General features: G+C 33.6%; 1 protein-coding gene across 1 annotated transcript; it reads left to right on the top strand.

The window, feature by feature from the left end:
• Positions 1–504: 504 nt before the first annotated feature.
• Positions 505–7,541, top strand: LOC148604853 (uncharacterized). The gene is made up of 3 exons (XM_088550740.1): positions 505–691; positions 5,596–5,826; positions 6,648–7,541. The coding sequence occupies exons 1-3, from the start codon at positions 570–572 to the stop codon at positions 7,468–7,470; spliced, it is 1,176 nt and encodes a 391-aa protein (XP_088406866.1). The 5' UTR covers positions 505–569; the 3' UTR covers positions 7,471–7,541.
• Positions 7,542–15,644: the final 8,103 nt, after the last annotated feature.

Below are 15,644 nucleotides of genomic sequence, written 5' to 3'. Positions count from 1 at the left end.
TGCCAGAACTTATACACACTTTGCCAGAGTCTTAGACAGAGGAGGGCTGAAATGACCACAGTTCAAACAGTTACGTGATAAAGTAACAATCAGTATCGTAGTTGTAGAAAGGATTGTCATATTTACTATTTCACTGAAGTCTAGGATGAAGTTCAAATGTTTTTTTTTAACAAGAACTTTATGGTAAATGATCGCGACTCTTTATCCATGATAACAAAGATATACCATTGCGATAATTATGTTCGTACAAATCACAAAGTTTTTTCTAGGTCTGTATCCTTTCAAATTGTCGAGTAAATTATATTCAGATGCTCCTGAATGGGTTGATGAACTCGTAATTCACGCCACGCTGACAAAATTTAAGTTTTAACATAAAGTAATTTCATATCGCTTCAAAAATCTCTTGAATGGTAAATTTGCAAAATTATTAGTATTTAACTTGGGAAAATGTGCATATATTTACAGCTTAAAAGGAAAACCCAAGGTCACTAGTACTTTGAATGCTCCAAGGCCAAATCGAAGTGAGTATTTATAAACAGTCTGTAGCTGTCCGCCGTCATTTGCTGGAGATGGAGGCAACTGTTTTGAATGTTATACTCTGCTGTTTTCTTGTGAAAGTATGTACATCGACGTTTACCCAGGAAGCACTTGTGGACCACCTAGCTATCGAGGATTGCCGTAATCATGAAGAGTAAGCCTTAAATGTATACTGTTTCAGTGTGTATTTTTTCATGAATGCAACATTTTTCTTTTTTGTTTTAAATATAGGTGATATTGTTTTTGTGATCTCGGTATGAACCATTATGTTTGGGTGTTATTTACACGGTAATTGTGGGCAAATTAGTGGAGCGACCAAGTCAATAAAATGACTTTTTGAAGTTAAATGCATCCTCCCATAACACACCTTGAACTTTTTTTATTTCGATTGAAGATACATTACATTATTGTTCAAATAAGACTTGTCGTTAAACATTCTTATGGTCCACCTAATGCTTCACATTTTGATCCAGTTTTAGATGATGAAGGAGTTTTGAAATAATGAAAATACGCTTATTTTTTTTCATATGAAATACTTCAGTAGAATACCCATGTTTAGTTTTCATCTTGCAAAATCATACAGACATATCTATTTTAAGTGAACTTATAATGATGTTTAAAATGATGTAAAACTGTATAATTCAATTATCCAAAAAATATTACGAAAAAAATTATATCACTAAATGTACAAAGTCTCTTTTAACATGTTTAAGGGGAGAAAACTGACCGGAAAATATTCTATAGAAATGTAATGAAAATTAATTTTTTAAATATTACAAGAAAAAAATTCAGTGACCAACAACTTTCTCTTTTCAATAAGAAAAAAATGTCAGTAACGTGTTCTTTATATAAATTAGGAAAAAAATCAGTTTTTTTTTAAAGTTTGCGAAAGAGTGAAGTTCCCTAACAGAATCCATATGAAAATTGCCTTTTTATTTTCTCGAAATCAGTGACCTCTGTTTTGATATTGAAATTCTGAGTTTCATTCAATGTAATCTTAAAGAAAACAAGAAAAACGTATCTACTAGAAATATTAGAGATGATATACCTTAAGCATAATCTGAAGGAATGATTGTTATAAATAAGAAAAAAATGGACCTGCTGGAGCAAATGAAATAGTTTCCAGATTTCTAACATTACCAATTCAGCCATTTAAGCTGTTCAGATTTCTTTTTTGTAGATACATAAAGGAAAGTAATACATGTACTTTTCAAATGCAGGTATTAAGAATTACGAATCTGGGTCACTCAATCGCTTCCAATGTAGTAACATGTACCACCTACAAGTGGAAATTTTCTGTCACTTAATAAATGCTTGATTGACCAAAGTGGTCCCTTCCACGATATTGAACTCGAAAGCAGTAACAACAAAACAAATAGAAAACCTCAACTCAACTAATACATTAGTTACCAGTATTAGATAAGGAATACAATAAGGAGTAATCGAGGAAACCAAGATTCTAGCGGAAATCAAAAGAATGTAGTCCAGGAACAAAGTAGCTAATATAATGCATCAAATTATCATAATTGTTTTTTTTTAATTGTTGTATACCAATGCCTACATGTATTTGATAGAAATTAGAAATTGCTGATTTAGAGTATGTCGTTATTTGTAAAATTATCTTTAAACGTACAGTAATTCTCACTGTGTAATTCAAAATTATTGACTATTCTAATGAAAACACCATCTGACATCACTATGGCTAGAAAACATTGTTTACAGAAGATTGCATATACAATGTATTTTACATGCACATGTGTAATATTATAATAAAATGAGCATAGAAATGTACATTGATACAACCACATTTCTTTTTCCTAAACTATTTCTCCACTTATTATGCTAAAGCTCAAATGTTGAAAATCAAATTTTTACCATTTCCAATGGAGAAATGATTTAAACCAATCCTTACAAAAGGAGAATTTTGAGTGATACAAATACACGTACATGTATACAGGAACCTGAAAAAAAAATAATCAACAGGTTTGTAAAGTTAAGATTTTGTTCCTGTTTATGAATGTGTTTAAGTGTATGGATGTCAAAAGCAGGTAAACACTTTATGTACTTTTGTTTATGTATAAAACATACATTATTTAATAAATGTAGACTTGAAGGATCCGTTGCACTTGTGCAGATTATTCTACATTCACAAAACTAAAACAAGCACTCAGGCACATTGTTGTGTAATTTCCTCTTCTGAGGATTATTGTTGTCATTTATGTCATATCAATGGCCGCACATTCTTTTGTTTAACCGGTCCTTCGTTTCATCAACAAATATAAGTTCAAATAGCGTACATTAAATGCAATTCACGTTGTCATAACTTCTTGTAGTGCATGACCTGTTAGTAAGATTACTGGTAAAGATTTTGTCAGAAATCAAAATTCTACAAGTTTTTCTATTTTTGATACTGCATTTAGAAATAGGCCCCTTTAAAAGGTCGTCTATAAAACTTCTTGTAGTGCATGACCTGTTAGTAAGATTACCGGTAAAGATTTTGTCAGAAATCAAAATTCTACAAGTTTTTCTATTTTTGATACTGCATTTAGAAATAGGCCCCTTTAAAAGGTCGTCTATAAAATTTCTTGTAGTGCATGACCTGTTAGTAAGATTACTGGTAAAGATTTTGTCAGAAATCAAAATTCTACAAGTTTTTCTATTTTTGATACTGCATTTAGAAAAAAGGCCCTTTTAAAATGTCGTCTATAAAATTTAAAACGTCGTCCAATAATATTGCGGAACTAGCAGAAGAGTGTTGACGACCCGAACTGCTACCTTGTGAAAATGTCTTGCCCGTTGAACTTGAGCATTGGACACCCCGCTTGATCAAAGGATAAAGACTAGACAGGAAAAATAGGAACATAAAATATTAAGGATTGGCTGTTACATACTTTTTTTGGTCTATGAAGAAATAATCCCAATCACATGGTGTACACTAAATAACCTGCGTACATTACTAAATTTGGTCTATGAGATGATGGACACAATTTTATATACAGACAGAGAGCGTGTTACTTCTTATAATAAAAATATCATGAAATAACTATTATATCACATACAATTAAAAAAAAAAAAAAAAAAAAAAAAAAAAAAAAACAACAAACAACAAACAAACAAAACAAAACAAAACAAAATAAAACAAAACAAAACAAATGTAAATGAACAACCCGGATTCCATAGATCAGTAGCACCTACAGGTTAAGCGTTCTCTGCTTTTTTTAGCGACACCCGCCGAATACCTTAAAATGTCACGTCCTGGGAAGACGCAAAAGGTAATGTTGACTATGACACGATGAAAATTTCGGTTTTTCATGATGCAGATGGAAACATCAGAACGATCCACGAGTTCAATACATGATAACAACCATAAAACTTCTGTAGTGATTACTTTTAGCACCATGTTCCAGAAGTATTTTTGTACGAAGTCTAGGTACGGTACAAAAAATCTGCATAGGCTCTGACATAACATATGAGTTGTGGTATGAATTTCCATATGCAAGTGCTGAAGGGATGTTACCACAGATGAAAGTAAAGTTGACAATACGGATTGATGAGTCAATCGCGTTTGTCGTATAGTTTGGTTATGAGTTTAAAAACAATTCCCTTTACATCGATTTCTAAATGTAGGTCAAGTTATGATGCTGACTTCATATATACTGTAGTATTCTTTCTCTCAAGTTCTTTGGAAAAGATGCGACGTTTACAAATCCTATATGATTGTTGAAAGATTGTACGTCATCTAAACGATCACTTCTTTTGGATCAGATCAACACATATGTTAGCATCATAGCAGAGAAAATTCAAAAAACAAAAAACAAAACAAAATAATATATGATAATAATATATATAATTATGAAAAGATATTTTCATGCCATGTCAATGTCTTGAAATTGTATATAAAATGCATTTAATTTTTTTCCTGACATTTCCCCTAATAATTTTATCCCAATTTATTCATAAAATTAGACCACCTCTTAATTTTACAACTTTTATTTTAAAGTAGAAATAATTTTCTTTAAAAAAAATTTTCATGGCAAAGTTATGGACATTCTAACGTGACATAATTTCCTGTCTGATGCGATTGTTTTATTTCATAGATCTTTTTTCAACAACAACGTCAAAAGTAAATAATGCCCATTTCTTTTTTTTCGGCGCATTTCAAGTAGTATAGGGTTTAAGAAGATGAGATGAATGGTTATAAATATGTTATTTCATACAACATTTTTTTTTATTCATACTTAAGGAGGTAGACCTAGTGTAAAGGACATAACCCTTACAAATTATTGGAACGTTTGTATTCAGCATTTTACATCAATGTCATGTAAGCGTCAATGTAACTTGGATTGATTTCATTCTATGTCAAATAAAAGCTTGATAGGCTTTGGTGAAATCGAATATAATGCAAATATATACTGATTTCATGAGTTATGTCCCTTACCCTAAGTCTACATCCTTAAGCTAAGAAGGATAACTTTAGTAATTTTCATGAAAATTGAAAACGCTTCTTGCACAGCAAGAAAACTCATTTTCATCTAAACTATCTTTTTGAAGTCTTATTACATACTGTCGTTACGAGAAAAAGTAACTAAAACTAAAACTAAATTACTATTTAATCATGAGCCAATTTCAACCCAATCTCTTGCACAATAGTGTATTCGCTATTCTGCCATACTCTCCACCGCTCTATACAGATTAGTAGAGTACTCTAAACAGCCAAGCGTATTGGTATATAATGAGTGGTGATCATTCCCAGGGAATCTTTTTGCTGCTAGTATAGCAGAGCCTATAAGCTAGCGGACTGATACTTAGTAAATCAGGAAGCGGTAATAGGTCGTCTGTGCAGGAGATTAATTTCAACCATTTACACTGCCATGTTCAGCAAAATAAATTAGAAGATTTTATTTCATATCTTTATACTTAGACTTCGGTGCCATTTTACGTCTGATAGGGTACGATTAAGAACATTCTTACTTAATAAATTTACATTTGTTTTTTTACTGAATTTCAATGACACACGAGTGAGCATTCATTATGACACCATTTTCTTTTCCATTAAAGGCACCCACTTGCGAAATTTACTGCCATAAGCCCTCACGTAAGATGCGCAAGTGTAACAGACGACAAACCATCAGAGTTTATCTACTTTGACAACGAGCGTCTAGATTTCTTTTTTGATACAACCCTGTATACTGTTTTCCAAGGTCACTTGAATTTTACAGACGGCACACCACGATACTGCTCATCCACACATAATAATTATTTCAAATCGTTTGATATACATTTTAAAAGGTAAGTTATATTTATTTGTTTTTATATCAATGGTCTCGATGCCGTATTTAGTTCCAATGATTAACTACTTTGTAAAACGCCGAAATAATGAGCTTGCAGCTTTAAAATTTTATGAGTTTCGTATATACACCTATTCCTCATAACCCATGGAAAATTCACAACACCAAATGGAAAATCATTTCATTAGCAATAAACATTGCAGTTTTTAAAAAAAATAACAATTTCGATGAAATTAATTTTCCTATTCTCCACATTCAAAACCTCATAGCTTATCCCAAATATACCATTTACAGTCACAGATTTAGCTACGTTTTACGTGATTTTCATTTGAATTATTAAAGCAGATAGTGTTTTTGACAGAGTTAACGTGAAGTTCGATTGAATTGAGTCTTCATGTGAAATTTATGGTAACTTTTCACATGATGGAGTAATCAAGAGAACCACGATTCAAAATTCAAAAGAATAGAGAGGAAAAACTGATTTAAAAGAACAACCCGGATTCACCGGAAGACTAGGAGCACAAGTTGATTAAGAGTCGTCTACTTTTATAGAAAAACCCGCCGAGTTACTTATAAAATGCCACGGCCGGTTTGGACGAAAGATGAAAGGAAAAATATGACATGTTGAACAAATCATGCAGATCGATACGCCATAACGAACCACGTGTTCTTGATACTCATGATATATATATATATATATATATATATATATATATATATATATATATATATTTGAAATGAAAATTTAAAAATCAAAGTTTATGCAACGTTTATTTGTATTTGTAATCAATTTATTCTAATTATTATGACTTTGTGTTTCAGTTCTGCAAACGAAATTTCAAGGGTCGAGGCAACTCCCTGTCGTGCTGGTGGTTACTGGACAAATGGTAAAGTCTTCTGTTCCCCACCAGAATGCAGTAAATTTCTAAACCAACCAAAGGATGACAGGTACTTTGAAGAAATCCTAATTGTTGCTGTCAACATGCACGATTTAAGGAGTCTACCGGATGGAACTTCAATAATAAGATTTATGGGGACATCAGACCACAGACTGGTTTATAACAAGATAAAAAATACAACAGACTACCTGTTAACAGAAGAGTTTCTGGCATTGTGTGAGAAATATGGCCCATGCTATAAAGGAAAATTCTTGAATAACGACACTATTCTGTACATGCATGGTGGTCGGCCACCGTTGACAATGAAAAAAATGGGTGACAAAGTTATCATTGGATTGCGGCATGATCCAAGGGAATTTATTTATCCAGAAAAAGATCTGAAAACTCGCTGCTCATACAAAAAAGATATTGAATCAGAGGAATGCGATTCCCCAACAGGAAAGCACACATGGAAAATCTTATGGAATGCTACGCTCCCATACAAAGGAGGAGAATCTGAATGGGGCGGATTCATTTTCAACACTAAATGGTCGTTACATAACTGCAAAATATTTATCAACTATTTAAGTTCTAAAGAAGAAAACATTGTCAATTATGAAGGACCATGTGGTCGATATGCTGACATGAAAATAGGTAATTTCCCCTATCCCAAAATTGGCGTGTTTGGACGAAGAAAAGATGAAGGAAATTTCAAAATGAGGTTCGGACAAACACTAATCAATGTGATCGGAAAAAAAGATCTATAAATGTATATTTGAACAAGCATTCTTCATATTCAAAATAACAAGCTTTTTGTAATAAAGAATCACCATATAAATATATGTAGAACGTGTTTTTATTGTATAACCTGATTTATGATATTAATATTAATAATAATGCATTTTGAACCAACTTCTAGGCTAGACGTCGTCGTATACATATAGTATCATACTTGATACTGCTCGGGACAATTTCCCCAATCCTATAGGTACATGTAGAATGTACTAAAAGTCATATTTCTCATTAATTTAGGCAGACCTTTTGTGTACTTTTAAAGTAAAAATTTTCGGACATTGTGATTAGAAAAATTATGCTGAATATCCAATTTTGTATTGATTCCATACACGAACATTATTTATTCTGTTAAAAAATTGCATTATGTATTTTGAAAACCTTTTGATTTTTAAATACCCATAGCAGATAAAAGGGAACTTTGATCTGCTTAAAATAGAAAAAAAAAAAAAAAAAAGATGGTTATGCTATGACTTTGCGCACATTTTCGGTTAGAAAAATGAAGATACAACTGGAATGAATAACAGCCAGTTTATAGCTCCCGGTGAGTGCAAAAAATGGTCTTCACTATTTTAATTCGAAGGAAAAACTTTTTTTCAAAGATGATGCACTAACATCCTTAGTAAAAAAATGACATAAGTTACATTCCTACCATGCTTACCATCTAAGCAAAGTAAGTATTAAAAACCGGATGTTCTCTAAGGAAATATGCTTTCTTTCGACAAAATATTATTTCCTAACATTCTTTTTTTTTCATTTGATGAAATTTCGACTGCAAGTCAATTTTCCATAAAGGTACTTTCAAAACAAGCATTTTCCTGTAAGGAAATTTATTGAACTAATATTTTCTCAAAGGAAAAAGTTTTTCTTTAAGGAACAAGTGGGGGACACAGACTGGTATTGCCCGAGGGGCAAGTATGGACGCAGACTGGTTTTACCCGAAGAGCAAGTTTTGTCTTGAAAGAGTAATCAAAGGAACCAAGATTCCATCGAAAGAATATAATCCAGGGACAAGACTAAACATAGAAAATAGACAAACACAACAAAGATCAAAAAGTAACTGAGATAATACATGCATGTACAATGTAACAAAATTAAGTGAACAACTCGTACTCCACTAAAAACTGGGAGCATGGACCAGGGGCACAGGTAAGGTGAACGCACGCGTGTTTGCATTGTCTAGAAAATTCTATTTATTGATATCAATAACTGAATTATGCACATGTTGATAAATATCCATCAACATATGTTACTAAATATCTACTGATATCAATAAAATGCATTACTATGGGGAACTAATTCGACAATGGCTTGCCATAACCATAAGGCAAGTCATATAACATTACAATGCTTCTTTCTTGCAGGTGTACTTGTATGGATGTCTTGAACTTGCTATGTTATGTTAAGAATTAACCATTTCACTTTATGTAGGTTAGTTTGGGAAAATTATAGACTCACAGGTTTTTTTTTTAAATTAACAGAAACCAACAGTGCACTGTCGGCTACATGGATGACTCTAATTTCAAAGTGGTAGGGGCCATAAACTCAAAATTGAAAAGGAGCATTCCTGTTGTAGTTAGCAAAATAATATCAAAATTTCATAACAATTGATCAACCAAAATAATAATTGATCAACCATAACTACAAAGTCATCACAGGAAAATCAAGTGAATACGGATGGACGACGACGACACGGATGCCGCCGACGACGACGCCGCTGTCAGCACCATACCAATATACGACCGTAATTTTTTGCGATGACACTACTACATTAAATATATGCATATATAATACAGAAAAATTCGGGGTTTGGACATGTTCCATTTTCAATTCCCTAAAAAGTATGTCAATTACTCTTTTTTATGACCAAATTAGCAGTGTGTGATTTTCTGAAAAAAAATAACATCTCTATAAGGTCTTTACCCATCGATACTAGCTTACATTTAACACTTCAAAATCAATATTTCAACTAAATCTTGTATCAAACAATTTTATCAACTTGTAAATAATCATATATATTTATAGCCTGTAAAATGTTTCCTTGGGCAAGAACTGTATACTATAGTACTTGTTTTGCAGCTGTACAAAATATAACCAGAGGCACTGCCAGTTTCATTTGGTTTCAGAACATGACGTGTATGTGCATTCAGCACTTCACAACACTGCCATAAACTTACTTTAAAAAAAACTATTTCATTAAATCCTGTAAATCTTCTTTACAATTTAACCAAATTTAGTTATTTTTACGTATGTAGTATTAATACCTTGATACTTTAAAATAATACCCTAATCCTTTTAACAGAGAAGCGATCCATCCATATTAAATGCAAATATATGAAAAAGATTGGACATTTATTTTTAATACTTTACAAAAATGATCAAAAATATTGTTTTTTTTTACATTGTGGTATATCAATGCCTGCATTTGTTGATTGAGTGTATGTTGTAACTGGTACTTCTATAATCATACAAGAAATCTAACTGAGTGTGTAATTCAAAATCAATGTCTTTTGAATATTCTAAGGAAAACATCATCTGACATCACTATGGCCATATATTTTTTAAAGACATAAAGTCATAATGTGATGGTTTTTTTTTTATGAATCGGAAATTAAAATAAAAAATTTAAGTATTATAATAGATTGTATATGATAAATATCTAAAAAATAGTAATATTTACATGTACAATGTTTAACTATGAAGGTGACTAAAATTATATTTTTATGTACATGTACAAACTTTACTTTATTGGCACGAAGTCATTAAAAAATGGTTGAATTACACACAGTCTGATATATACATATATAGTTAAAAAAATCATTGGAGCCTAGGGAAGATACTTACATGAACACTGCACTTTTACGATTGATTTATTGTTGGGGTTTAACGTCCGAGCAGCAATAACTCAGCTATATTCAAGCCATGAACATAAAAAGAATGATAAAATGAACATGAATGATGATGAAATAAAAACAAGGGATGGGACACAATGACAATAGGGTCGACAAATTTGATTGCCACTAGAAAAAGGGGATGGATAGGGGTAGGGTCGGGCAATTTAACCTCCTGTGGCGGAGTGTATAGGTTCTTACTCCTATCGAATACCACAGCAGGGTTTTTTAACGTGCGAGGAACGTGGCATCTTTCCCAACACGGTGCACCACTATGGTTTGCGGTCAGGTTTTTCGTATTATAGCCTGACAACCCCATTCCACCACCTGGGGCAAACATCCAGTTGCTCTATGGGCAGAGCGCCTAGCCCCCGGCTAGGTTCCTGTGCCCCTATTAAGTCGCCTTTTACGACAAGCTTAGCGCTGCTGCAGGCCTATTCTTTTGACACCCGCACTTGCACGGGGCATACATACACAATGTAACCTCTATATGTATCATGTCCTCGAAACTTCACATTACAGTAATGGACAGCTAACTGAACTACACCATCTTAATAGATTCATCAATGCCATGTGTTATGCAACTAAACGTCGAAAAGTTCATAAACACGATATACGCGTACGTGTATGGAACATAAATTCCTAAAATATATGTAAAAGGAAGGTCATATTTAAACTTGGACCCCCAGCAAAACGTGAAGAAATATGGGTCAGATTCAACTTGTGTTCTTAATAAATTGCGGTTTAAAGAATCTACTTACCCCCTGGACTGCTTTATGAGCATTTTTTCCATTATACTACTCCTATTTTGTAAGAGGTTGGAATTCCGTTCCTCCATAACCCAACCCAAGTCTGAAAATAGCCTGCCAAACAACCTCTATTACTGCTGGAGTAATAAATCGACCATCCGTTTAAGCCTAAAAATGTTAACGGTCACCCTACCGATTGTGATAAAAAAATATAATTAAAACGTCTGCCGATTGTCTTTCAGAGAAAAAGCTTAAGATATTTTTTTCTATCCTAGTCAGAAATACTGATTGCTTATATTTAGACTCAATTGTAAACACACTTGCTCTGAGTGTGCTCTTGGCCGTGAATAGTCCCTTTTGCGATCCGGCATTTGAGATATTTTTGTTTTGTCCACCACCGTCAAAACAAAAAGATATCTCAAGCGCCGAATCCCAAAAGGAATTATGCCATGGACTAAGTCTATTACATGTTTAGTCTTTGCATATTTGGTTTTTATTGTATTCTGATTTTGATATATCCAAGGAGTTAAATATATATATATAAATCATTTGTGTCACTATGACTTATTTCATCTCAAAAATTTTAAATAAAAATAAATCCCTACCTACCGACCCCGCAAAATTTTAGAATGGTGATCGGAAACGTGACATTTTTTTTCGGGCTTGCCCTTGGATATTTCTCATCAATATACTAACATGCACTGATAATTTAACTATTTATATGTCTTACATGCATTGGAAAGTGTTGATTCTATCCCAAAAAGTATTTTGCTGGGTCAAAGATTCAGCAAATGCTGTAGGTATCATGTAGTTACGATAATATGACCCTCCATCTACATGCGTTACCGTGAGCCTCACGGGAACGCATGTGGATGGAGGTTACGTTATCGTAAATAGGTATCATGCAGATCACAAATTGGATCACTAGGTCACAGATGGACATTAAAGCAAGCAAGGGCGTTAAGAAACATTATTAAAATATTTTTTCTGTGGCAAGAAAAAAATAAATGAAGTTCCACATTGGTGAAAAAAATAACGTTGTGTTCTGTTTATCATAAAAAAAAAAGTTTAGGTAATATTAACCTTTAACGATTTATAGTCGAAAAATTCATGTAAAGATTTTGTTTTATATTAATCCAGTATGTTACACAAACTATTAGAAAGATGCAAAAAATACACGAAATACCACTAAACATTATAACCAGTTTAGATTTTATCTCCAATAGAGAATATTTCCCATTGTGGAAATTGCGAAGATTTCTTCACTAATTTTTACTACCTATATTTAAAAATCAAGGAACTTATTTACGAGACAACAAATTTCCACGGGGAGGGGTAACTTAAGTACAATGGATAGGTACAGATATGCGGCCCATATCGGTCTACTTTTTATGATTAGCAAAATATGAAAAGGGTAGGAATGCAGTATATGTCATTGGGGTTACTATTTACAAATTATTGCCTATATATTTACACATGGTAATTGATTTGACGTCAATTGAATCATCCTTAAAATCATCAAAGTAAATAAAGATTAACACCTGACTGAAATGCATTAGCTCTGTTATGATAATGTATTTAGATACAATGTCAAATGTTCCGCGACTATCATCCTGCTGTGATAGGTAGATACTGATAAACACCATGCACATATATGAATGGGTTACACAAATGCATTACATATATATGAATGGGTGTCGTTTTTTCATTGTCAGAATATATGAACGGGGTGGGTAAAATTTTTGGGGCCACACACCTGTAACCTTTTGCCAGTTAAGTTATCCCCCATGCAAATTTCCTATGCACTTATGACATGAAAAACATGTATACATGCATGTTCAGTAATGAACTAATTAAGGCGGCTGAAAACGTTTACTTTGACTATGCTATACTTTTGAGCAATAAGAACTTACTTCTAATATTATAATTTGTTCTATTATGATTAGTTCTTAATAAGATGTTCAATGAGGAACAATGTGCCTAATGCACAATCTCAACAGTTTTAATTCATTAAAAAGTTACTCGATTGAAAAAAATACAGCTTGTGCTGCCCACTCAGACTTAAAATCAATAAACAAATAATAAAAGTTAGTAACATTTGTAACAAATACTTTCCAACATTACACACAATCTCATATTTGTTACGAAAGCACTGCTCTATAATTAATGACCCTGAATGCTCTCAACTATTAGGACCACCACTGAAGCAGAGTCTGGTTAAACCTTAATAATACACGTCATTCACGAAAAATTAAACTATACGTTTTACTCCATAGCACTTTTTATCTGTTGAAGATAAAATCATCACATGTATATACCGTTCTTTAATCATGCATCTTTTACATAATACTTTTAATTACGAGACTTTTATAATATTTTCATTATATGATCTGAAACCAAGCAACATTCGTGAAATATACTTGTGATATGTGTATATATATACAAAATACATTCGATTTCACTTAACTATAATTTTTCATCCGCCGATGAAACTATTCTCCCTTAAGTCTGCCTCAGTGATTGCAAAATGGAGCGTGGAGATATTATATGAAACCGGAAAATCTGCCTAGGCTGCAATAAAAATGGAGCGCTACAACCTTGATATTTTGGGACAAAGTTAGGTTAACATCATCTGGAGCGGTCATACTATCTTCAGGACAAACTCTACTGTACTCTGGACCACCAAACGAGGATGGAAACCGTCAACATGGAGTACAAATTTCACTCAACATGAAGGCCAAATCATCATTCATCGAATGAGATCATGTGAGTTAAAGAATTATAGTAGAAAGGTTTTATGTCAAAGATACAAAAAAGTAACAGTCTTTCAATGCAGAAAGAATGGTTGACAAGCGAACATATAAGCATTAGGAAAGAAGTAAAGAGAAAGGACCAGACAGGATGAAAGAACCTACACCAATGACCTCGCTTCAAAAGCAAAGAATGCAATGGGCAGAAATGACAATATAATTGCGTGCAACATCACACGCAAACTTGCAGGTAGAAAGACCAAGACATCCAAACCAGTGATAGACAAAGATGGCAAAGATGATAACAAACCTAAATTGAACCCTTTTAAATGGAGAAGACATATCAGATGCTCCTGGTCTACCGCCTGGAAAAGACCTTGATGTTGATACTGGCCCAATCACGAAGATCAACCCGGAAAAAAACCTACGACATCTCGATAGATTGATTGATTGTTGGGGTTTAATGTCCGAGCAGCAATACTTCAGCTATATCTAGGCGATGAACATGAAACAGATGATAAAATGAGCATGGAATGACGAAGAAATGAAATATGGGATGGGACACAAGGTTAAATGCGTCGACAAATTTTTATTGCCACTTTAAATTGGAAGAGGTGGGTAGGGTCGGACAACTTAGCCTTTTGTTACGGAGCCCAATGGTTCCTACTTGGGTATAATACCACAGAAGGGTAATTTAAAGTGCAAGGAACGTGGCATCTTTTCCAACACGTTGCTACACTATGGTTTGCGGTCAGGTTTTCCGTATTATGCCCAAACAACCCTAGAATGTCAGGACTACCCCATACCACCACCTGGAACACACAACCCAGTTGCTCTGTGGGCAGATCACCCTAGCCCCCCGCCAGGGTTCTGAGCAGTATTTAGTTGCCTTTTACGACAAGCTTAGCGTTTCTGTGGGCCTATTCTTGGGACCTGCACGGGGCCCTACAGCACCTTGCATGAGCTTTTTGAAAACATATGGGAAACAGTGGAAATATCTTCTGAGTGGAGAAGAAGAAGGGCGACCTGAGCAACTGCCAAAAATTGGAGAGGAATTCAGCTACTCTCCACATTCCGATTAGGTCGATCATGTATTGACCAAATTGCCATTTGCACGTTACGGGTCATCATCGAGGAGTAGAAACAATGGCAATCACCCCTCTACATAAACTTCGTGGACTTTAAGAAGGCCTTAGCATAGTTAACAGAAAGAAAGGCACTTTGTAAGGTACTAAGACACTGTGGAATTCCTGTCAAATAGTATAGATTATCCAAGGACTCTACAAAACACCAAAATGCCAAGTCATCCACAATTCAACACTCTCGTCATCCTTTAATGAACATACAAGAAATACGCCAAGGTTGTCTCCTGCTTCCCTGCACAAGTTTCAGAATTTCCCGTGTTATCTCAGGGGAAGCTAATCCCAGCCTGCACCAGTCCAAGACTTTCGTGTGCTCTGTTACGGTTTAGAAAAAAGAAGCAGCTCCTCATCAATCCCTGGCTACAGACAACCATGTATTGTTGAGGCCAAGTAAATATCCAACCCTCACTAAAAATATTAGATGGTTGGGATGCTTTTATTTTTTGAACTGAAGTAGAATAAATCTTGATTTTGAAATTCCCATCCAATTTTATTTTAAAATTGTTATTTTTAGGAGCGGAAGGGGATGTAAATCTATTAATTAATTTTATTTGGTCTTAACACGAATACAATATCTGATTATCTGAGTCTTTACTTTTATATATCCTCCCTTGATA

Source organism: Perna viridis, chromosome 10 (genome assembly GCF_037379345.1).
Source record: "Perna viridis isolate PV_CMFRI_1.1 ecotype Kerala chromosome 10, ASM3737934v1, whole genome shotgun sequence".
Taxonomy (NCBI): Eukaryota; Metazoa; Mollusca; class Bivalvia; order Mytilida; family Mytilidae; genus Perna; species Perna viridis.
This window is presented reverse-complemented; position numbering and strand designations above follow the sequence as displayed.

What these genes read in the sequence shown, in the direction of transcription:
- LOC148604853 (XM_088550740.1), top strand. Translation starts at nt 570, where the DNA reads ATGGAGGCAACTGTTTTGAATGTTATACTCTGCTGTTTTCTTGTGAAA. An exon ending in GATTGCCGTAATCATGAAGA is followed by an intron (nt 692 to 5,595) that starts GTAAGCCTTAAA and finishes TTTCCATTAAAG; the next exon opens with GCACCCACTTGCGAAATTTA. An exon ending in TTTGATATACATTTTAAAAG is followed by an intron (nt 5,827 to 6,647) that starts GTAAGTTATATT and finishes TTTGTGTTTCAG; the next exon opens with TTCTGCAAACGAAATTTCAA.